This window comes from Ursus arctos, unplaced genomic scaffold, assembly GCF_023065955.2.
Source record: "Ursus arctos isolate Adak ecotype North America unplaced genomic scaffold, UrsArc2.0 scaffold_2, whole genome shotgun sequence".
NCBI classification, from domain to species: domain Eukaryota; kingdom Metazoa; phylum Chordata; class Mammalia; order Carnivora; family Ursidae; genus Ursus; species Ursus arctos.
In genome coordinates this window covers 54,860,178-54,883,671 of record NW_026622874.1, presented here as the reverse complement: position 1 = coordinate 54,883,671, position 23,494 = coordinate 54,860,178, and the positions used below count along the sequence as shown (strand labels likewise).

The following is a 23,494-nucleotide window of genomic DNA, read 5'->3' as shown; positions in this document are numbered from 1 at the left end:
AAAAAAAAAAAAAAAAACACATTCTCGATTGATAACGAAAGTCAGCTGATAGCACAAGGAGACACCCGGTGCAAAAGCAGCTCCTGAAAAAACAAGCTCTCACAACTCGTCCCATTTCCATTTTTCTAATATTTCATTACGCAACTTCCATTAGTCTCATAATCCTCGATGTTGAGTCTAATAAAGAAATCTGAGCTGCAATAACAATAATTACAGTATTTGAGGTCTTAATTTGGAAATACACACGTGAAGCTTATTAAAAATTCTTGTGAGAGATATGAAAATTTTAAAACACAGTATTAGACAATGAAAAAATCTGTCAAAAGCAGTTGAGGATCTGTCCTTAAAAAAAGAGGAAGCAACTTAACCGACACATGCCAACCAGACGGCAGAGTGAAAGGTGCTCGGACGGGGCACCTACCCCCACAGGTAGCTCTGGGTTGGGGATAATATTAAAAACACAGCAGACACATTGCTGTTTACCTCTTCAGGGTTTCCAGTGGCTCCTTCCTGTCTATCACTCCGGTGTCTGGGTCCACAGTGGTCAAAATGCACCTGTCGTTCAAGAACCAACGATTAGGTGGCGGTTAGGAACCCATGAACGCGCCACCCCCAGAGGGTGACTCTCAGAGAACCCTTACCTGGGGCAAGACAAAACCTTCTTCATTTCGACATTGCCAATCAGGAGTTCATCCCAAGTGTCCTAGGAGGAAAGGAAAAGTTATCTTTTAGAATCACTAGGCTTCCCTAGTCTTGAAAGCAGTTTATTCTCTGGCTGGTGCTAACTACGGAGCTAGCAGAAGAAAGCAAAGCCGGACACTAAGAGGTATGTCCCAAAGGGACACAAGGGGAGACAGCATATGGGTGAGTCCAGGATCCGTCCACCTCCGGACTCACTGTCTCAGGAAGCCGAGTCTGTCAGCACAGCATGAACCCTCCTTCTCTGGGGGGCAGTTTGCCATGAGAATCATCCATCAGCTACAAGGCCGATTTACTGATACATAATGTATCAGTACAGAAACGTACAGCTTGCAAGGCAAGCCCAATAGCTAAGCTACAACGGAAGCCAAGTTGAAATCTGATACAGTTCTTTGATGAAGGGGACATCACCCACGGGGAGTCAGGTAGGAGAGTCACACATTCACCACTCCCACCTCCACAGACAGGCAGACTGCCCCGGGGACGGGGGGGGGGGGGGCGGCATTATGGCCACTGGCCCTGCTTTGCTTTCCCACCCTCGAAAGGTGGGCACTGCCAACATCCGCCTTGGGGCTTCAATAAATCCCCACAAGTTCGAAGAAGGTACTATTATGATCCCCGTTTCATACAAAGAAACCAAGACCTGGAGAGATTATGAGATTTTCTCAGGGTCACAGCAGCTAGGTTTGAAAACTTCAGATTCTGAAAGGCAGGACTTCTAACCACCCAGCTTTTAAATTTATCTCTGTCTCTATCTGTCTACACACACACGTATATACCTGTACACACACATATGGAGATTATACAGATGACATATGCCTAGGTATACATATTTACACACCTGTGCACGCAGACATGCACACACATAACAAGGGCATGTTACAGGATTCTCTTGCTAATAGGGAAGCCATCTGTGGGATTTGCATTTCCCTGGACAACCCTCCATCCAGGCCTCAGGGGAGGGGCCTCACTCCAGGCTCCAGAAACTGACAACAGTATCTATAATCAGATGCAATAAAAATGTCCCTTGAAACATTGTTTCCTGATCTCAACCCAAACGAGGTTTGGAGGCCGTGGGTCTAAGGGATTTGGTGAGAAGTCAGTCCCCAAGTGAGGAAATGAGGCATCTCTTCCTCTCACCTGGTCCTTGACTCCTCCCCGCCCACCCTCCAGGAGTGACTGGGCCTGTTTCTGCGGGAGGCAAGGAAGAGCAGGGGGAGGGACTCACGCATAATGCTGCCCCTTCCGCCACTGATGACCAGGCTCCCGTCATGCTCTGCTTCTCTTCCAGGGGTACATGAAGCCCCCAGGGCCTACAGGGGTGATTTAGCCAACACAGGAAAGGTACTCCAGTCCCTAACTGGCTCTTCCCAGCTCACAAATCTCTTACGGAATAGGAGCACAGCCGCGGGAGAGGTCTCTGTGGATGCCCTGGGTTCCCAACCACCATTTATGAAACCATTGCTGTGTGGAAATAAAATCTATGTTCCCAACAACCAGTTGACGGAGGAACCATGTTGCCCTTGTAAAAGGCAAGGACCCCCATGGAACAAATGGAATTTCTATATCCCAGCCAGGACTTATTACAAGCTCTGTGCAAATGGCAAAAAATATGCAAGACAACCAGAGCAGGTGGCTCAGCTGGGGGTATGTGACCTCTCCCGAGTGACCAGTAATAGGGCTCCTGCACCGGGAAGTGATGGGTCGCCTGCAGTCTTGGCCTGGGGGCGGCGGAAAAGACTGGATACATTTTGCCACACGAGGGCGCTGCGGCCACAGGAATGTGAACCCATCAGCGCGGCGACCCGCTCCCCCCAACACGCCTGGCTCTTCAACTACCTTCCTTTCAATGTCTTTGCACAAATGATGAGGAATTTCATATTTCAAAGCCACAGAACTGTGGAAACTCTGCCTTGTGACTGTGGCATGAAGTCGGAAAGCCTGAAAAGTTCGATTAGGTATCCTAGCTTAATATAAGAGATTTAATCTGCACTTTCGCTCTTAGAAAGCGGCAGTACCCAGTTCAGAGCAACAAATTGCATTCATAGAAATTGTCTGAAGCTCCCCAAATACCAGCTCTCATGACCTTCAAAAATATTAATCACTTTATATAATAACGTCGCTCACCTTAATCTGATCAAGACTGGCATTCTGGTGCAGAGCATTATTTGCAGTAAAAAACACTAAGCGAACTAAGTTTAAATGTAATTATTAATTCAGTTATTAGAGGAAAATAACAAAACACCGTAGATTATTAAAAGTTAATTTGAATTAAGAACGCATGAAATTAAATTTTCCATTAGGTTCCTAGACACTCCCGAGGTTCCAGGGCCTTCCCTAAACACAGGAAACTACTGGAAGAGCTGACTGCTCCCCCTGCTGGCGAGCTGCCTCTCTGCAGTCTGGCAAAATCCAGGCCCCTAAGACATTTATTTAGGTGAAGGGATAAAACCATGGAGCTTTTGAGGTGCGAGAAGAAAGGAAAGGAAGAGAGAAAGGCAGTGAGAAAGGACAGAGCGCTGTACGCCATGGGCTCAGCTCTGTGGAATCAGCCTGGGAATTTACTATGTATTTGCCGTTCACATTGGTAAACACTAAATTAAGATTACATGGTTTCCTGTGACAAGTAGCACAAAGAAAGACATAAATTAAGGTTCTGGGGCAATTATTATGGAGCACACGGAACAGTGCAGATGAGGGTGTTTGCTTCTTTGAGGCCTTCACTAGAGTCCTTATAGGCACCTGCCAAGCAATAAGTTAAATGTATGACAGGAGATTCTCCCCTCTCTTTCTGGGTCTCTCTCTCCCCCTCCCTTTCCCTCTTTGTACACACATACAGCACACACACACATATGGCTATACACATATATTTAAAGAGAGAGAATAGATGAAATACATCTATTCTATCTTCGTCCATATATTCTATATATGTTGTATATAGAATGTGTATGTGTGAATATAATTTGTGTATATAATATGTATACACTACATATTATATATGTAAATGTATGTACATATGCATGCATATACATAACATGTATATGTGTATAATATCTATATTTTATACACACACACACACGGGGGGGAGCACCAGATGAGAAGGGAGACCAAGGTACACTCTTACTCTTTTTTTTCTTTTTTTTAAGATTTTATTTATTTATTTGACAGAGAGAGACAGCCAGCGAGAGAGGGAACACAAGCAGGGGGAGTGGGAGAGGAAGAAGCAGGCTTATAGCAGAGGAGCCTGATGTGGGGCTCGATCCTAGAATGCTGGGATCACGCCCTGAGCCGAAGGCAGACGCTTAACGACTGCGCTACCCAGGCGCCCCCCCCAAGGTGCACTCTTAAACACCCATGTGCCACAGACGAACAAGACATCTGCGGGTAAGACAGAAAGACAGAAGGCAAAAGCTGGAGCGCTCTGCTGTTGCCATGGGCTATCAAAGGAATTATCCTGAAGAACACGGATTGGATCAGCAGTTCTACCCGACCACAGCTACAGAGCTTCTGGGCACCTATACCTCAGGCCGGGGTCTCCCGCCATCCCTGGAGCCCTTCAGTCCCAAGATCGGTGCCTCCCCGTACCCTGCTCCAAATTCTCTAATTGCTACTCATAAGTTTAACAGATTATGTCACACATTCAATGATTAGAAGCAATTTTAAGCCATGTTGGAATAAACGGAGGGACTGAATAAGTAACTAAACGAATTTGTTGTTTAGAAATCCTCGGGGCGCCTGGGTGGCACAGCGGTTAAGCGTCTGCCTTCGGCTCAGGGCGTGATACTGGCGTTGTGGGATCGAGCCCCACATCAGGCTCTTCCTCTATGAGCCTGTTTCTTCCTCTCCCACTCCCCCTGCTTGTGTTCCCTCTCTCGCTGGCTGTCTCTATCTCTGTCGAATGAATAAATAAAATCTTAAAAAAAAAAAAAAAGAAATCCTTCGCTATTTTTCTGGTTTGGTATGCATGATGCCACAAGATTACAGTGAGCTTGGGAAGCCATGAACCGGGGCTGGCTAACTACATGCTGCCCATATAGAGAGCGATTACTGTTGGGGCAGCAGAAAGGAGGATAGGAGACTTTATTTATCAACTGAATCATGTTCAAGATGTTGCTGAGTGAAGAAAGCACATCTATATATATACTATATGTAGGATAAGTCTGCTTATGTAAAAAAAACCAACCTGTATACACAGCTATGTGTATATTTATAGCAATATATTTGGTATTTGGAAGGCTCCTCAAGTTTAAACAGTATTTTTATAATAATTTTTTTTTTGGTTTCCTTTTTTTGTGTTATTTTTTTTTATCAGAAGCATTATCATCCCAACAACACATTTTTAAAATTATTTTGGTCTAGGAAGTTTCTCAGATTCTTTCCAACGCCAAACACATGGTGTCTTTTCCAACACCAGTTCTGCAATTCCCTGACACCAAGTGCTGTCCTATGACTTAACCCCGTTCTGATGCTAACCATCTGAAGTTAGCACAGACCCTACAGGTTAAGGGCTCAGTCCCACAGACTTCCCTTCGCCCCTCACTTCAGAAGCCAAGCGTACAGCTCTCCCGTACTTCTGGTCAACCAGCTATAAATCGAGGATTCCCAGGACGCCCTCATCAGGTTGGATATCTTGCCAGGAGAGCTCACAGAACTCAGAAAAGTGCTTTACTATTACCAGTTCATTATAAAGGATACAACTCAAGGGTAGTCAGATGGAAGAGATGTGGGGGACAAGGTACTGGGGAAGGAACACAGAGCTTCCAAGCCACAGTCCCAGCACCCAGCACCTCGGTGTCTTCACCAACCCGGGAATGTTCCAAAACCAGTCCTTTAAGGGTTTTTATGGAGGTTTTATTACTTAGGCATGAAGATCACCTCACCGTCTATTTGCAATTGAATTCAACCTCCAGCCCCTCTGCCCTCCCTGGAGGCCTGGGGGCGGGGCTGAAAGTTCCAAATTCCGGTCAAGGCTTGGTCTTGCTGGTGACATACCTCCAACCTGAAGCTACCTACCCCCACCCCCACCCCCACCCCCACCACTCACCTCATTAGCATAACTCATTATTATTAAAAATGAAAAGTGCTCGTATTCCCTCCCATCACTCAGGACATTCCAAGGGTTTTAGGGGCTGTATCAGGGGACATGCGCCAAATACATATCTCCCATTACACCACACAGTTCAACTATCCCAAACCCAAAAACTGTTCTGTTTTTAAGATATACATGCAAAACAATATTCTTTAATGTCCTATTCCAAAATTTAAATCCTCTCCCTTTCAAGAAACCCTGTGGCATTCTTCCCACAAACACACACATACCCTGTGCTAAGCGTTCCTTCCCCTGGGCTCCCGCGAGTGAAGTTAGGTCCCTCACCCCTCCAGCTACCGAGCCCTGGATCCTGCTTCATCCTGAGACCCTTGCAGGCAAACACAGTGAGTTCATTTCTGTAACTTTTGCGTCTGTCTCAGAGATTAGCATCCAGCAAACTCAATAAACACCTGTTGCAAGCATGAGTGTTCCAGGACCTTGGCCAATGTATAATTGTATCATTATGTTTCCTTTTGTTGTATATGTATATAATGTTATAATTAATGTTTAATTAATGTATGATTAAGTTTCCTTAGCTGAAGTAAAACCCTACCTCATGGCCAAGCTCCTTCACAGACTGACTAACACAAGATTCCTTACACTAAGAATTCCCAATTTACAGGAGACACGACTTTTCGCTTATCGGATTTAGTAAAGATTAGAGGCATCAGCGCTGGCCGGGGTACAAGACAAAGGGCGGGTTCTGCTCAACTCAGGAGAACATAAGTTGGTATGAGGTTTCTGCAAATCCACTTGGCAATATATATGAAAAGCCCTGAAAATTGCCTTCGCAATTCTTAAGATTAAGTTGAGAAATGTGGATAAAGACTGTTTTACAAAGCTGTTCATTATTTATGTAAGGGAATCTGGAAAACAGCCTACATGCTCAATGACAAGTAAGTTACGGCACAGTTCAAAGATGGACCGCTCCGGAACCACAAAAACTATGCTAACGAACAATTTGTAAAGCCAGAGCTGTGTGCCATCTACCATTAAGTGAAAACGGGGGAATTCAATACTCCCTGTACAATATCACATAAATAATGGTGGAAACACAAGAAAATGTTACCATAGGCTACTTTTTGATGGTAGGATGGAGAAAGATTTGTATTCCTCCAGGTTTTTCTTTAGGTACTTTAAAAAATGACTTTCAGGGGTGCCTGGGTGGCTCAGTCAGTGAAGCATCTGCCTTCGGCTCAGGTCATGATGCCAGGGTCCCGGGACGGAGCCCCGCGTTGGGCTCCCTGCTCAGCGGGGAGCCTGCTTCTCCCTCTGCCTCTTCCCCCCACACACCCCCAGCTTGTGCTCTCTCCCTCCATCACTCTGTCTCTTTCAAATAAATAAATGAAATCTTTTTTAAAAAATTACTTTTATAATAAAAAAATTAAGTTTATCTGAAAGATTCTTGAATTGAATCATTAGAAAGCCTGCCGCACCCCTGCAGCCCGGTCCCAGATTCTCTCCCGAGTCTTTCTCCTTGAACAACACTGTGTAGAGACGCGGTATACTTGATCTGTAAAGCGTGAGTCTCCTCCCGTTACACAGTGGCTGGTGCCTGTTCCTACAGAATCACGAGAGACACGTTTCTGTAAATCTAAGTGCATAATAAATGTGCCAGGAGGAATTTGTTGTTTGGGGAAAATCCAGGCAGCAGGGAAGGACAGAAGCCTCAGGTTTTCTGCAAAGCTGCTTCAGGTCCCTGGAGGCCACCTGCTGTGAGGAACGCCAGAAACAGGCTACAAAAAGGGAAAAAAGAGACCTTGAACTGTTTCTCGTATTTCTCCATCTCTGATGTGTATTCATGGAGTTGGATACGTTGCGGGGCTGAGGTGACTGAATTTCTCCCAGGCTCCTCTCAGGGAGGTTAGAGCCATGAGGAGTCCAGTGCCTAGTGAACATGGAGATCCCAGTCTCCCCTGGGGTTCAGCTCCTGACCGGGATGCGAAGGGGTCCCACAGCCACCAACAGCAGAGTCTGGGAGAAGCAGCCACCGATTCAATTCCCAAAGGCAGCTGTCTAGGCTGCTCTGGGCTGCTCTTCGGCACCCTTGGTTGAGAACCACAGTCCTCCAGAACACAATAAGAGAGATGGATTGGGGGGTGGGGGTGTCTCCCACACAACTCCTGTCTCCGCTACTCTTCCATCATGACTTCAACATCTATATATGATGGGCCAACCTCTAGGGTAGCTTTGTAAAGCAAATGGCCACTCTTCAAAGAGGTGGGAAAAAAGGAACACTCGTGCACCATTGGTGGGAAAGCAAATTGGTGCCGTCACTATGGAAAGCAATATGGAGATTCCTTAAAAAGTGAAAAATAGAATTACCATATGATCCAGTAATCACACTCCTGGGTATTTACCCAAAGAATACGAAGACACTAATCAAAAAGACGCAAGTACCCCCCATGTTTGTTGCAGCATTATTTACAACAGCCAAGATACGGAAGCAGCCCAAATGCCCAACCACAGACGAATGGATAAAGAAGATGGGGTGTACGTACACAACGGAATACTACTCAGTCGGAAAAAAGAATGCGATCTTGCCATTTGCCACAACATGGATGGACCTAGAGGGTATTATGCTAAGCGAGATAAGTCAGAGAAAGACAAATACATAGGATTTTACTTATATGTGGAATCTAAAAAAACAAAATAAATGAACAAACAAAAAAACCACCAGACTCTTGAATACAGAGAACAAACTGGTAGTTGCCAGAAGGGAGGTGGAGGAGGGGATGGGTGAAATAGTTGAAGGCAAGAGGTACAAACTCCAGTTATGAAATAATGAAGTCACAGAGATGACCAGTACGGCATAGGGAATACAGTCAGTAAGATGGTCACAGTGAGGGTGCCTGGGGGGCTCAGTGGGTGAAGCGTCTACCTTCGGCTCAGGTCATGATCCCAGAGTCCTGAGATCGAGCCCCATGTCGGGCTCCCTGCTCAGCGGGGAGTCTGCTTCTCCCTCACCCTCTGCCTCCCCCCTGCTCATACTCTTTCTCTCTCTCTCTCTCAAATAAATAAAATATTAAAAAAAAAAAAAGATGGTCATAATGCTGTATGGTGACAGATGGTGACTACACTTAACGGTGACACGGAGGACGCAGAGAACCAGGGCAGCCAGGAGCCCACAGAGCAAGTCTTAACCTGATTACATACAGTTTACTCTGATACCTTTTATTCTATTCTAGTCTTTTTTTTGTTTTTGTTTTTAGAGCTGGTCAGGATCCATAGAACTGAAATTCTAACACCATAATGGGTTATGACCTGCAGTTTGGAAAGGGTAAGAAGGATGAAGTCAGATCCTGCACAGAAATGCCTGGCACAGGGCCTGGGACATACAGTGCATTCGTGGCTGTTACTGTTACTTTGTTATTGTTTTATGTGCTGTTGCTGACATTGCTTCTTCAGAAATCCCTGCAGCCCGGCAGAGATGATGTTCTTACCCCAGGACAGAGACTTGTAATGTACGCACCCAAGTAAAATCCTAACTCGTCCCCACTCTGATTTGGGGGACTGAGAGTTGGGTGATAATGGTTTGCAAAAACCTTGTTTCTCAACAGCTGCAAAGGATAGGACTGAGAGGACCCAGTTCATGCAGCCAGTGAGTGATGGGCCTGGGAGTCCAACCACAGCTGCCTGGCTTCAAGATCTACCCTTTCTAGAAACTTCTTGAAGAATCACTTCCTGAGTGACAGATAGCACACCCAAGGTTTTCTGCAAGCTTCTCCACAGTTCTTTCATACCGTGGAATGAGAAATGATACAAACAAGATACTCCAAAAAAAAAAAAAAAAAGTCAAGTCCTGCGTACCAGGAAAGTGAGCAAAGTTCGGGAAACACCTGGTCCCTGACTCCTGCCATGGCCAAGCACACAGACAAGAAGCATTGGTCAACTGTATTATTTTTAAACTCCATTGCTCTGCATTCCCCGAACTCACACATTCCACACTGGCCCAAGGGAAGCCACCTTTTAAAACTTGCTTACCATTCTGAGTTACATGGAAAAAGTACCAAGTATTTTGGGTCACAAAGAGCAAATGTTGCAAAAATGCATTCTACTATTGCTCTGTATTTTTCCAATAAAAAAGTGGCCTGACCCTTTGCACCATGCTTAGATTTGCTATTTTTTTATTACTAGTTGGTCTATTAAACATTTACGTACATTAGCATTTTACATCAATATTTAATAGAGTCCCACTAACTGAAAAGGTTATAGTTGTGCAACAATGCTGGGGAGGCAGGTTAGTGCATCAGGCCCTAACCATGGGCCTTCCTAATTCAGGGAGAAAAATTGGCAACATCGGCATCATTTTATACGAAGGATTTTTTTTTTTTTTTGAATGTATACAACCAGAGGACTTTTCTAGAAAAATAAAAGTACTCTGGTTTACTTACGTTACTATTCCAGTAAATCCATCATGATGCAGGAATTAAAACAGAGCTCAAGGTGACTGAACGTTTTTTTAATTAAAAAACCAAACAACACTCCACCCACTCAAATTGCCTAAGAGAACACGATTAGGCTCACATTAGGCCTCGGTTCGCTTAGACAAGTTACAGGGGAGCAAAAACTCTTAGTTGGCCAATTCCAGGAAAGCAAAAATTCTTTAGCCAGGAATCTGGCTAAGAAGTAGCTTTTCTTCTTATTCCTCTTGGCTCAAGATCTTACTAAAATTAGGACCTTCAATGGAGACAAATCAAGAAAAATTGTATTCCCGAAAAGAAAATTTCCCGGAAAATAATGGAGCAATTACAGGATTCCTGGGAAGGCGTTTTGCTTCGTGGACTAATTTCTAATCCAAATCTCAGCCACTTGCACCAACAACACCGAGCACCAAATTCATTTGTGTTCAGCAAGGACCCCACGCTTACGTGCACTAGTAGACCCCGGCGGGGGGCGGGAGGCGGGGGGCACTGGACCCCTTCTAGGCCCCGCACCTAACTACGTTATTGTCTTTTCTGAAGGAGCCCCCCCTACATTGTATAAACGTTAAGTCCCACCAAATCTGCATTTATTCCTGGGAAGAAAAATCACGTCTCTTCCCTTAAGGCGCTGACTGCCCGAGAATGTTGGGGCCCCTTCCTATGCTGCCCCCTCCGTAGCCAGTGCTCCCGCAGGCACCGCCAGCATGCGGGGCTCAATTCCACCACCCCAAGATCACGACCTGAGCTGAAACCAAGAGCCCGATGCTTCACAGACTGAGCCACCCCGGCGCCCCTGCAAAGGTTTATTCTAAAGGACGACACTTATCAGCAAATAGGGGCACATTTTACTCACACAAAAGGAAAGGTGGCCACCCAAGGGAACAAAGAATGGAGAGCCTCTCCCTTCCGACTTAGCTACTTGGGATTTCTAAATTGGAAGCATGACCTCACCCCCTCAGAAGCTAGAGGTGCAAGTGTGAGGTTCTAATCCCAGAACCGCGAGTCACACGTCCAACAAGGGTGTAAGGGCCCCCAGCTTCAATCTCCTTATCAAAAGGAGACAGTAATACAGACTTCCCAGGGTTGCCATTGGGATCAAATAGAATAATCTGTGTGAAGTAATACGTGAGTTCGGTGCCTGGTGTCCAGCAAACACGCAGTCAATGGATTTGCTGTGGTCGCTTCCCGGGCTCGTGAAGTTTAGCCCCCAATGTTTAACAGGACTGTCGATGTTTCTTAGCACAAAGCAACGCCCAGTTACGTATCTCTGTACGTACCTCAGAACACCTGGGTTTTGATGTGGGTGAACCGTTAGGGCTACGAGGGGCTGTGGCTGAGAGGGTGGAAATTCCTGCCATCAGCCACACAGGGGAGCATGTGGGTCCTACGGGACAGAACTCGGCCACGGCGCGGACCGTCTCAGGGGCCCTGTTCACAGGCACATCTCCTGTACCCTCTCGGCCTCCACTTTATGGTCTGGGCCTGCCCAGAGCCTCAAATCCTGAAGCACTCCTGGCTCTCTCTTCATCTTCATTTCCTTTTAATTATCTCTGAGCCTTAAGGCTACTTTCTCCCTCGGTGCAGACTTGCTACAGCTTGGAGCTCTGACTGCTTGCTTTGGGGCCCACGCATGAAAGGGTGAGTGGCGCCCTCCGGAGGCCAGCGAGGTGCCGGTGACAGCAATAAGTGGACAGCTCCACCAGGTTAAGGTGACTCTTGGGGGAGGAGAGTCCCCCTCCCAGCTGACCGTGGAGGGTCTGTGCTGGGGCTGGGAAAGGGGGACGGCCGTTCTGTAAGAGTCTTGAACAGCATATCTGAGCTTCTTGCACAAAAGCGGTGAGCCTCTTACCTCCTCGAAAGCATCGCAGCCTGTCACCACGATATTGGGTCTGAACTGGTCCATTTTCACTTTCTTCTCCAGCCTGGTATTCAGATCCGCCAGGGAGGCTTCCGAGAGGATCATGATTGGGCAGCAGTCCGGGTAGGCCACCTGCGCCAGGAACATGGCACCCTCAGGCCTCCTGCCCCGTGAAATGCCCCAGCCCAGCTGAAAGCGAGGCAAAGGCCAGAAGGGCCATGCGGAGGGTACACGGCGCAGGGAGGGCCAGTGGCGTTCGGGGAGGGGGGTGGACACTGCGGTCTTGGAACCAGCCAAGTCAGGGCCAGGCCGGTTCGAGCCACTGGGCCTCGCAGGGGCTCCCCCACCCCACGGAAGGCAGCGGCCAGGGCTGAGGGCCAATGTCCCCTCCCGGGACTCACCCTGTTCCTCACTCCAGCGCCCAGCCCTGACCCCCTTCCCACAACATCATTGTCACACAGGGGAAGGATCTGCTGCCGATCAGCTATGCCCTGGTCCCAATTTCTTCGGATGGCACCCATTCACTCTATTTATGACGCACTTCCTGTGTACCAGGCACTGTTCTAGGCAGGCAAACAGCGGTGTAAAAATCCCTGCCTTCAAACAGCTTGTGGTTCAGGGAGGACGGGAGAGCTGCCTGAGGTGCCTGCGTTTTGATCCCCAGCTCACTGCAGAACCGAAGGCTTTGGGCTTTGGGCTGTAGCTGGCCCACAGGGTGGTCTTCCTCCAAAGGTGCCTTTCTGGTGCCTGAAATAACCAAACCAGACGGATGGCCAAGGCAGCCCCAGGAGGAAGTCGGCTTTGGTAATTTTAGGAACCTTGGTTCAGTCCCAAATGAACTTCTCATTTCACCTTTCCAACGGGAGTGTCTCCTGAGTCCCCATCTCCCTGGGGGTCACCCTGGCCTCTCCCTCCACAGTACCGGACACGATCCAGCCTCCACGCATGCTGGACAGCCTGCTCCGCTCGGAGCTGCTTCCCTCTCCATTCCCGATACCTGCCTGGACCCACCTTCAGACCCCCTCACCTGGGCCATCGCTACACTTTCCTAACTGGGGACCCCCTTTGTGGATCAAGAAGGAAGTCAGACACAGAGGGGTGACTGGCAGAAGCGAAGGGCAGCCCTCTGTAAGCTCACCTGGTAATTTGGTACCACGGTAGAGAAAATTTCCCGTGATGGTCTTCCCTTCATGTGCTTCTCAAACTGAACCAGCCTAAAAGCCTCTGTTTTCAAGAAGCTGGTGAACCACTGAGCTGCCTGGTCGCCACAGTCCCTGCCCTTGATGTCCATACCAAAGATCCTGGAAGGGTCACAAGAGAGCGCCAACGTTACTGTCCTGCCTCAACACGCTGAGAGACGGCATCAAAGATGGGACCACTGGACCGCTGGGACCTGACTATCCCAGAGCGTGAGGAAGTGGTCTTCAGGCCAAGGGCCAAAGCTGGACAGAAACAGGAGGGGAGGCCACAGAACGTGCTCCAGGGAAGAGCCCCTCAAATGCTAACATGCCTGCAAATCACTGAGATCGGGTTAAAATGCAGACTCTGCTTCAGAAGGTCTGGTTGGAGCCTGACAGGCTGCCCGCCTGACAAGCTTCAGGAGGCCTACGCTGCTGGTCCGCAGACCACACTTTGAGTAGCAAGGATTCACGCTACTTTCAGAAGAGGACAGGGACAAATGTGTGGTCGATGCAGCCTAAGCTTGGAGTCTGGCAGAACTGGTTCAAAGTGGAACTCCACCATTCTCCAGACTGGGACCTTATACGAACCACTGAACTCCCCTGACCTTGTGTCGCCAGCTGTGAACCGGAGACGCTAATACGGTACCTACCGGCCAGGCAGGCACACAATTAGATGACACAGCGGTCTTCGTGCTTGAGTACCACTAAAAAAATGTTTAAAAGCCATGTACCCGGGGCGCCTGGGTGGCACAGCAGTTGGGCGTCTGCCTTCAGCTCAGGGCGTGATCCTGGCATTATGGGATCGAGCCCCACATCGGGCTCCTCCGCTATGAGCCTGCTTCTTCCTCTCCCACTCCCCCTGCTTGTGTTCCCTCTCTCGCTGGCTGTCTCTATCTCTGTCGAATAAATAAATAAAATCTTTAAAAAAAATAAAATAAAATAAAAAATAAATAAATAAAAGCCATGTACCCCTCGCAGAATGGCAAGCTGACATATATAAGTTTAATTCATTGTAGAAAATATCATTTCCATTGAATTATAAATATTAACATTTAAATATGATTATAAAGCATATTATGCACGTTAACATACAAAGCTATAAAATTATGTTTTTGAAAGTATGCAACAGAATCTAAATGCCACTGTGGTTTGATACCCACTCCTATCCATTTTCTAAAATATATGGTTAAGGGCCGCCTGGGTGACTCAGTTGGTTAAGTGTCCAACTCTTGGTCTCAGGGTCTTGATCTCAGGGTCATGAGTTCAGGCCCTGCATTGGGCTCCGTGCCTCACATGGAGCCCACTGTTTTAAAAAAAGTATTACGAGCAATAATTTGATTAGCATAAAAAATAAAATTTTGTTTAAAATTAATTTCTTTTTTTTGAAGATTTTATTTATTTATTTGACAGAGAGAGACGGCGAGAGAGGGAACACAAGCAAGGGGAGTGTGAGAGGGAGAAGCAGACTTCCTGCCGAGCAGGGAGCCTGATGCGGGGCTCGATCCCAGGACCCCGGGATCATGACCTGAGCCAAAGGCAGACGCTTAGCAACTGAGCCACCCAGGCGTCCCTAAAACTAATTTCTTAATAACTCCTGTCGTACACCCACGTATCTGTGTATGACCCTTATTGCTGGGATAAGATAAGGCTCAGCATCAGCTTTATTCCTTGTGAGCAACAACTGGATTACTGGCTCCTTCATTTTAGTGTAAGACAAAGACATGGCACCACCAACTTGTAACGATTTTCCCTGTCATCAGAGTCATTCTCTTTATCAACACCAACATTTCCCATTATTTGGGCCCATAGGTTTTTCCCTCCCAGAGCAATGCTCCCCATTAAGATGTGGGGTGGGTAAGACTTTCGTGAATACAGAGGGGAGGTGGGAGAGGAGAAGGTGCCCACTGTGGGTGCAATTCGGATTGTCGTCTATGGGATTTAAGGATCTGGAAACCTATTCCCTTAAAGCATCCCCTGCCCTCACGGACCCTCATATACCACGAGAAGTGTCTGCACCTCCACCTGTGACCGTTACCCAGGTTTGAGGCCTCCTGGGATAATGCATGGGAAAGAATCGGTGCACATACAACATGCTCCAGACCGGAACGAGCCCTGTGCTCCCCGACGCCCCCAGTCCCGCTCTGACCCTTAGACCCGCCTTGTTTTGGGACAGCTTCTCCCATCGCCTGTCAAATCTCCCTGCTGTTCTCAAGTTTCTTGGGCCTTTCTCTTCTCTCCACACCCTCTTCGTGGCGCCCCTGCTTGACCTCCGATTAATTCCTGGCTTGTCCCAGAGCCTTCTCATGGTCCTCTCCTGGCCTTCAGCCTTTCCCCTAGAAGTCTCCTCAAACAACAAACTACTCGGAACAGCCTTGACCCCACTGCTCATGAGTTCCTGAAACACCTGCTCCCGGGTCCAGCATGTCCCTCAACCCCTCACACCAGCCCCCGTGGAAGGGCACACACTTCTGCCCCTCAGCTTCCATCTGCCAGGTGAACCTAGTGTTGGCACTTTGAAAAGTAGAAAGCAGCCAGTGGGTAAGGGAATGGTAACTATGCAGTGCCCTTCCCACTCCTGAACACCACCCCCCAACTAGTCCATACTCCTCGTCCCTGTGGCAGGTGCAACCTACCCCTGCACCATCCCGGCTTCTTCCATTCTACCAGAATGTTATGCAAAACTCTTCTTCCACATTTTTGTAAAGATTTTATTTTATTTATTTGATAGAGAGAGAGAGCACAAGCAGGGGGAGTGGCAGAGGGAGAGGGAGAAGCAGGATCCCTGCGGAGCCAGGAGCCCGATGTGGGGCTCGATCCCCGGACCCTGAGATCATGACCTGAGCTGAAGGCAGACACTGAACTGACTGAGTCACCCAGGGCCCTACCTTCTTCCACATTTTGACACAAAATATTCCATCATCTATACCCTACAGAGAAAGACTGATCCTTCCTATGTGAGCACAACAGAACTTCATTCGTTAGCAATCCACTAATTCACAGAGCAAAACTACGAAAAAGTAGTTAAGACATAAAGCCTTGAATGGATTTTTTAAAGAGATTTATTTATTTATTTATTTATTTATTTATTTATTTATTTGAGAAAGAGAAAGAGAGGCAGAAGGAGAGGGAGAGAAGCAGACTCCTGCTGAGCACTCAGCCCGATGCGACCCTGAGATCACGACCTGAGCCGAAACCAAGAGTCCCAAGCTTACCTGACTGAGCCACCCGGGCGTCCCTGTGAATGGATTTTTACAAAGAAAATCCAGTTTTACCGGAAAGTTCTCCCAATGATCAAGGAATAAATACTAACCAAATCCTATACAGCAAAGCTTTTCCCTTCCCTGTGCATAGGCATGAAGAGCAAACACTAGGAGGCAGGTGGGTTCAAATCCCAGCTCTGCCCTGCATGACAGCGATGCGAGTCCTGTTCCCTCGTGTGAGGCGGAATTAATGATCTCCACCTCACGAGCTTGTGGAGATGATTAGCTAAAATATCATATTCAATGAATTATTACTTCAGGCTTTTGAAATTTCAGAACGTTGAATGATGGTTTTCAGCTCAGATGCTCTGCTTGGAAAAGCATACAGTCAGGGCCCTGGGAGCAATCTGTGGTCTTCCTCTGAGTCTTGGGACTATTGGACAACCCCGTCTCCACAGGCTGAAAAAGCTCAGGTGTTACAAAGGGATCCAGAGCACCCCATGACAGATACCCAAGCCTCTAGGACTTTCCAGTAGCACAGGACAAGACCCCCAGGAACCATGAAATTTGACCACCCTACAGGGGTCCTACAGACTGAAAGGAAGCCCAGGCCTGAAGCATATCTAGGCCAGGGATGGGAATCTCCTACCTCTGACTTGTGCCAGAGACCTGAGAGGCCACGGTGACCGTGACAAGCTCTGGCGCCCTTCTCACCCAACCCTGAGTTAATGGTCGTCTCCACTAACTGCCTTGTCTGCTTGGGGGGGGGGGGGGGGTGCTGCCAATGCCGAAGAAAAGTCCATCCAGCTTGAATAAACAGAGAAGAACTCTAAAGACTGGCCCTTGGCACCCCTTCTCTATGCGTAGTAATCACGCTTTTGTGTTTCCTATATTCTTGATGCACTGGCATCCTGGGGCCTTGCTGATGTGGAAGGAATCGCCCCTCCCAGGGCTGGAAGATTCCCACAGGCAGGAGACCACTCACCTTTCGCGTGCATGCCAACCAATCTGGAGGCCCCCCCCCAACCACCTCCTCTCTGGGCTCTTTCACACCAGGCCACTGTCCCCCGGCCCTAATCACCCAGGGCCAGGTACCAGGCACCCAGAGACAGCCTCTATGCCCAGAGCCCATTGAAATTGCTCAAACCAGCCAATCCTGAAGTTGTTTACCCTGCCTGGTCTGGTACTTTCTATAGAAACCACAATAAAGGCTCTCGTAGGGGCACCTGTGTGGCTCAGTCGGTTAAGCATTAGCCTTTGGCTCAGGTCATGATCTTGGGGTCCTGGGATCGAGCCCCGTATCAGGCTCCCCCCAACCTCAACTCAGTGGAGAGTCTGCCTCTCCCTCTCCTTCTGCCCCTTCCCACCGCTCATGCTCTCTCTCTCTCTCTGCTCACTCTCTCTCAAATAAATAAATAAACAGAATCTTAAAAAAAAAAAAAAAAGGTCTCTTCCTCCCATCCCCCCACCCCCTAGCATAGCCCACGTCCTGACCAACCCTGCTGCTTCTCTGTGCGGCCCTGCAGGACACGCCAAGCCTCCTGTTCCCAGGGATCTGTGAGCATAGAAAACTTCTTTCTTCCTCACGGTCACTGGCACCTCCACACCCATTACCATACCTGAGTAAAGCACATCCCAGGACCCTTAAAACGGTTCTCTGCCTCGCCCACTCACCTCTGACCACTCGACTGATCCCAGCCCCAGCCAGACTTCTCTTAAATATTTCCTTCCCCGAACTCATCACTGACTATACACACTGAAGCAGGACAGGTGCAGGGAGGAGCCTACGGGAAAATCCCGTCCGGTCCCCAGGGGCCCCGAGCAGAGCACCTGCAATCATGCAGCTTGTTTGAGAAAGGCAGCTTGCTGGGCAAAGCCAGCTGGTCCATGCCCGGAGCCTCGAGGATCAGGCGGTCGCCCTCACAGGTGATGGATACCAGCACGAGGCGAGGCTCCTGCCGGGCGGTGACCATGTGCCCATCTTCCTTGATCACCAGCCAAAACCTGCCGAGGAACAAACACGAACATGCTCAGAAAAGCCTCTTTGACCCTCTCAGAGACTTTCCTCTAGCTTTTATTTCATCAAACCCCCTCCCCGCCCAGACTCAGGATCCAGCAATTTTTTTCTAGACAATTACCCCGATCTGGTCAAATTCTTTGACTCCAAAAGTTGGTGCCCTGAAAAGCAGCTTCTTTGGAAGAAACAGCCCTGGGAGAGAACATGTGGCCAATGTATGAAAATCCCCAGTTCCAAAAATGCAGAAATTTCCCTTACTGGGAATCCTGGTGCTTAGTTTGGGGCTTTGTTTTGGTCAGAAATTTCCAGGCGCTTATTAAACTCTCCCGGTCGTTGCAAGATGTCTTCCAGGTCTCTTTGCTGTGGAACAAGCTGAGGCCCAAACTACTGGCTCAAGTGAACTAGAACTCTAGACAGGGTCTTGCACTGTTCAGGACGCCAAAGGATGCAAACATGCCTGCGCTCGGTTTGACCTGCTGAGCCTCGCAGGTCTGACATCAGGAGACCCCCAAACAGCCTCCCCTCTTCCCGTGCATGTTCTGACTGCGAGAACGAGATGCCCGCAAACCATGAGTTAGATCGGAACTCCACTTCCTTCTGGAGAGCCCGCTGTTCTAGGCTGTTTGCACACTGCATCATATCTAGGGGGAGAACGGCTGGGCTTTCCTGGAAAGGGGAAGGGAGGCTGGCCCGGGCAGGTCGGCTACGCCTTTATCTACAGCACAGCGTATGTCTGGGGTTACACCACACAAACGATCTGATTACTAAAAGATATTTAAAAAGCGTTCTGCCCCCTGGAGAAAGTAAGTTTCGATGGCACCATCCCAGCTGGAAGCTCGGGCTTTCTAACCGTGGGCAGGATGAGAGGGACAGCCCCGACCAGAATGTCTCTAGGGGAGACACTACCAAACACGACTGGAACCAAATGGGAATGCCTGCCTAACCTGATGAGGATCTCTGATTTCAGAGTGCAGGCGGCTCCGTCTTGGCCCTCGCCTGACCCCAGGGGGTGTCCCTTCCCTGCCACCACCCAGCACTCTGGCCGGCACCTGTGCTCCGCTAGCGACAGGTACGTGTTGGTGTCGGGGTGTGGCAGCGGATGAATGACAGTGCAGACGCATCTTGGGAACTGTCTTGGCTATTCCCATCCCAGAGCTGGTGATGCGGGCAGCAGCAGGCCCCCATCCCTCTGAGAAGCCATCTTTTTCCTTCCAGGCGTCTTTGGCTCCCAGGGGTGTCTGGCCCGCTCGCCTACGGGGTTCTGCGACCAAGGGCTTTCCTGCTACCTTGTTACGGCTCCATTCCCTTGGGGCTGGGCCCTGTTCCTATTTCCAGCCTCATCCCTGGGTGCGGAGTCCTGGATGACCGTGCTCTGGTTAGTCCTACCCAAGGCTGCACCCGAAACGTCCATCATGTCCTGGCCCCCAACAGGACTCCCTCCGAGAGTTGCACCCAGCCAGACGCACGTCCCAACTGGAGTCTGCACGTTACTTCTGACGGTGAGTCCCTTCCGAGGCTGAGGCTCCAGCCTGCTGTTTAACAGCACAGGGGTTAACCCCTGGCGTCAACAGTGAGAAGGGGGGCTGGACATTTTGTGCTAGCTGCTGCAAATGGAAAGTCAGCTGGCAGCCTGCAGGGAGTCTACCACCAGGATCAGACAGAGACACCAATAAAAGATAAGAAGTTGCTGCCCGTAACAGACCCTGACCACTCTCACTACCCTGTCCGTTGGGGTCATGGCATTTGTCAGTGAATAACTCTCTCTGTTCTGCCAGATCTGAAAGAAAGTAAGTCTGGGGGCGCCTGGGTGGCTCATTCGGTGAAGTGTCTGCCTTCAGCTCAGGTCATGATCCCAGGGTCCCTGGATCAAGCCCCGCATTGAGCCCTGGATTGAGCATCCGGCTCGGCGGGGAGTCTGCTTCTCCCTCTGCCCCTCACCCTACTCATGCTCTCTCTCTCTCTCAGATAAATAAAATCTTAAAAAAAAAAAAAAAAAGAGTAGGGGCGCCTGCGTGGCGCAGTCATTAAGCGTCTGCCTTAGGCTCAGGGCGTGATCCCAGCGTTATGGGATTGAGCCCCACATCAGGCTCCTCCGCTGGGAGCCTGCTTCTTCCTCTCCCACTCCCCCTGCTTGTGTTCCCTCTCTCGCTGGCTGTCTGTGTCAAATAAATAAATAAAATCTTTTTAAAAAAAAAAAGAGTAAGTCTGGAGTGTGGATTTTTCATGACCAAGTTATCCCCAAACTAACACCTTCTTTTACACCTAAAACAGGAGTGTGCGGTGTGAGGATCGGTCCAGAAGCCAGAGCTCAGTCTCCAAAGGAACAACGGTGCCCAGAGTGACCATGGGTGTGGGGGACCAGAGCCCAGGACAGCTGGAAAACCTCATGTCTGAACTAGAAATTGGTCTGGGGGGGCGCCTGGGTGGCACAGCGGTTAAGCGCCTGCCTTCAGCTCAGGGCGTGATCCTGGCATTATGGGATCGAGCCCCACATCAGGCTCTTCCGCTATGAGCCTGCTTCTTCCTCTCCCACTCCCCCTGCTTGTGTTCCCTCTCTCACTGGCTGTCTCTATCTCTGTCGAATAAATAAATAAAATCTTTAAAAAAAAAAAAAAGAAAAAGAAATTGGTCTGGGAAGCAGAAGTGCCTAAAGGGCGGGGGGGGGGGGGGGCAGGGACCCCACCACAGATAGAAGGAGGGTAGTGACACTCAGTATGATAAACTTAGAGAACTCGTTTCTCCCGGAGACCACGGTCTGTGCAGAAAACATCAAGGGCTGGCTTCCGAAGGGTTAGGGCAGATTTAGGACTGATTGAGTCCTATATACCCGCCAAGGAGAGTGGGATTTACAAGGTCAAGGAGGGAGGCCAACCCTCCCACCTTCTGCGCCAATCAGGCAACGCAGCGTTCTGCTAGGCGGACTCTGAACCAGCCCAGAGTCCAGGGTGCCCAAGCCAAACACTCACAAATTTGTTAAGAGCTTTGAACAAAATAGTTCTAGAAGTTGGAGGACAGAGCCCCTATGGAGGAAGAGCCCAGATTCTCAGAATGGTTCCAAAGAATGGTTCAAAATGGAATGAAATCCAAGAGGCCTTTTCCTGCATTCCAGGCTGTTGGTAGTTTCATTATTATTAAGTTGAGAGAACAGCACTCATTCAGCAGAGTTCTTTCTAGCTTGCTTCTGAGTTTCCATTATCCTTTAATAAATAAAACCCAGATGAAATAGGGTCTTTGAGATCATCAAGTCCAACCCCTTTCTTTTGTAAATGAAAAAAAGGAGGCTCAGAAAGTTTAGACGACCGTGCGTGGGTCTCCTGGTCCTCCGTGCAATCCTCACTCTTCTAAATCACACTGGGTTCATGAAAAGCGCGTGACTGCGGTACTCACAGAGATCAGAGTTCACATCCCTCCAGCACAGAAGTGCTTTGGGTGAGACGCTCCTCCTTTCTGATCCTGCCGTTTTTATTTGCAGAGTGGAGATAACGTCTAGCCCACCGGACTGTGCTGAGGCTTGTGTAAGGTCATCTACGTGACAGGATTCAGCTCAGTGTCCGAGGCACGTGAGGCACGAATCTATGTTCATCCCACTGCCCTGCCCTGCCTCCTCCCAGTCTCCGCGCCCCAGCACCCATCCCAAGCATTTATGGTTCAAAACAAGGGGAAGTGGATACAGTCCTATTGATTTTGAGATACCCATGGCAGCAGAAAAGCAAGGGACAAATCCTTTCCACAAGAGCAATAATCACAGCCAAGGAGTGACAATAAGTGGGAAAAGAGTCATTCAGATGACCAGAAGAGACACAGATAAGAACGGGAAATCTCTCTCTGAACAATGACTTCAGTCCTTCAAGTGGGGACGGAAGGAGCACAGGCGACTTTCTCTAGATGTGCGCCATGAGAATTTGCTCCTCCCAGTTTCTGGAGGGTGTCCAGGACCCCTGTGCCTGGAGTTTTCCCAGCAGTAGGAAGGCTCGTCTAGTCCTGCATACTTGAATAAGCTCTAAACATGCTCTTCTCGTTTTTCACGGCCCCAGATACAGCAGATTCAGCGGGGGGATCTTAACACGACACGAGGGGGCTTCGCTCTGGGTGATTCTGATTCCATAGGTCTGGGATGGGACTCTCAGGAAATTAAAGTTTTAAAAATCTCTCCGGTGGCTCATTAAATGTCATGGTTCCTCTGGTCACTCACTCCTCTCCTGAAATAAGTCACTCAGAGAAAGGCAAATTCCACATGATTTCACTCATATGTGGGATTTAAGAAAACAAAGGAGCAAAGGGAAAAGGAGACAGACAAACCAAGAAACAGACTTATTTTAAGATTTTATTTATTCATTTGACACAGAGAGAGAGAGAGAGAGAGAGCATAGGCAGGGGGAGCAGCAGGCAGAGGGAGAGGGAGAAGCAGGCTCCCCGCTGAGCAGGGAGCCCGATGCGGGGCTGGATCCCAGGACCCCAGGATCCTGACCTGAGCTGAAGGCAGACACCTAACTGACCAAGCCACCCAGGCGCCCCCAAGAAACAGACTCTTAACTATAGAGAACAAACTGATGGTCACCAGAGGGGAGGGGGGTGGGAGGATGGGTTAAATAGGTGATGGGGATTAAGGAGGGCACCTGTCGCGATGAGCATGGATGTCCGTAGGGAAGTGTTGAATCACTATATTGTACATCTTAAACTAATATTGCACTGTATGTTAACTGGAATTTAAATAAAAACTTTAAAAAAAAGTTTTGTTGGTAAGTTATGTACCCTTGATATGCTACCAGGAGAATGGAACTTTACTTCTGTGCTCTTCCTCCTAAAACTCCATACTCCCTGTCAACCGTAAGGCAAACATCAGACAAACCCAAACTGAAGGACACTCTACAAAATGCCCACTCAGGATTCCTCCAAATTCTCAAGGTCAACAAATAACGATAAAAGCTTGAGAAATTACTACAGTCTAGAGAAGCCCAAGGAGTCACGACATCCAAATGGAATTATAAATGTATCCTGGTTGGGATCTTAGGGTAGAAAAAGAAGG

The 23,494-nt window shown here is 48.7% G+C and overlaps 1 protein-coding gene and 1 long non-coding RNA gene across 5 annotated transcripts in view; one reads left to right on the top strand and one right to left on the bottom strand.

Annotated features, from left to right (window-relative positions):
- Window positions 1-23,494, bottom strand: part of LOC113268718 (mitochondrial amidoxime reducing component 2-like) — a 33,956-nt gene that overhangs the window by 8,485 nt on the left and 1,977 nt on the right. For 3 of the 4 annotated variants that reach the window (XM_044390646.3, XM_026517294.4, XM_026517295.4), the window contains exons 2-6: window positions 18,282-18,455; window positions 13,209-13,371; window positions 12,062-12,202; window positions 642-703; window positions 484-555 (exon numbers count right to left, since the gene is read on the bottom strand). In XM_044390646.3, coding sequence (XP_044246581.2) covers window positions 484-555; window positions 642-703; window positions 12,062-12,202; window positions 13,209-13,371; window positions 18,282-18,455 — 612 coding nt within the window. Of the gene's footprint in view, window positions 1-483; window positions 556-641; window positions 704-4,624; window positions 12,203-13,208; window positions 13,372-18,281; window positions 18,456-23,494 lie in introns of those variants that run through there. The other variant, XM_057315583.1, reaches the window with a different exon arrangement.
- Window positions 19,289-21,042, top strand: LOC123002011 (uncharacterized). Its single transcript, XR_006411469.3, has 3 exons — window positions 19,289-19,537; window positions 19,684-20,255; window positions 20,740-21,042. It is a non-coding gene; the product is annotated as an uncharacterized LOC123002011 (long non-coding RNA).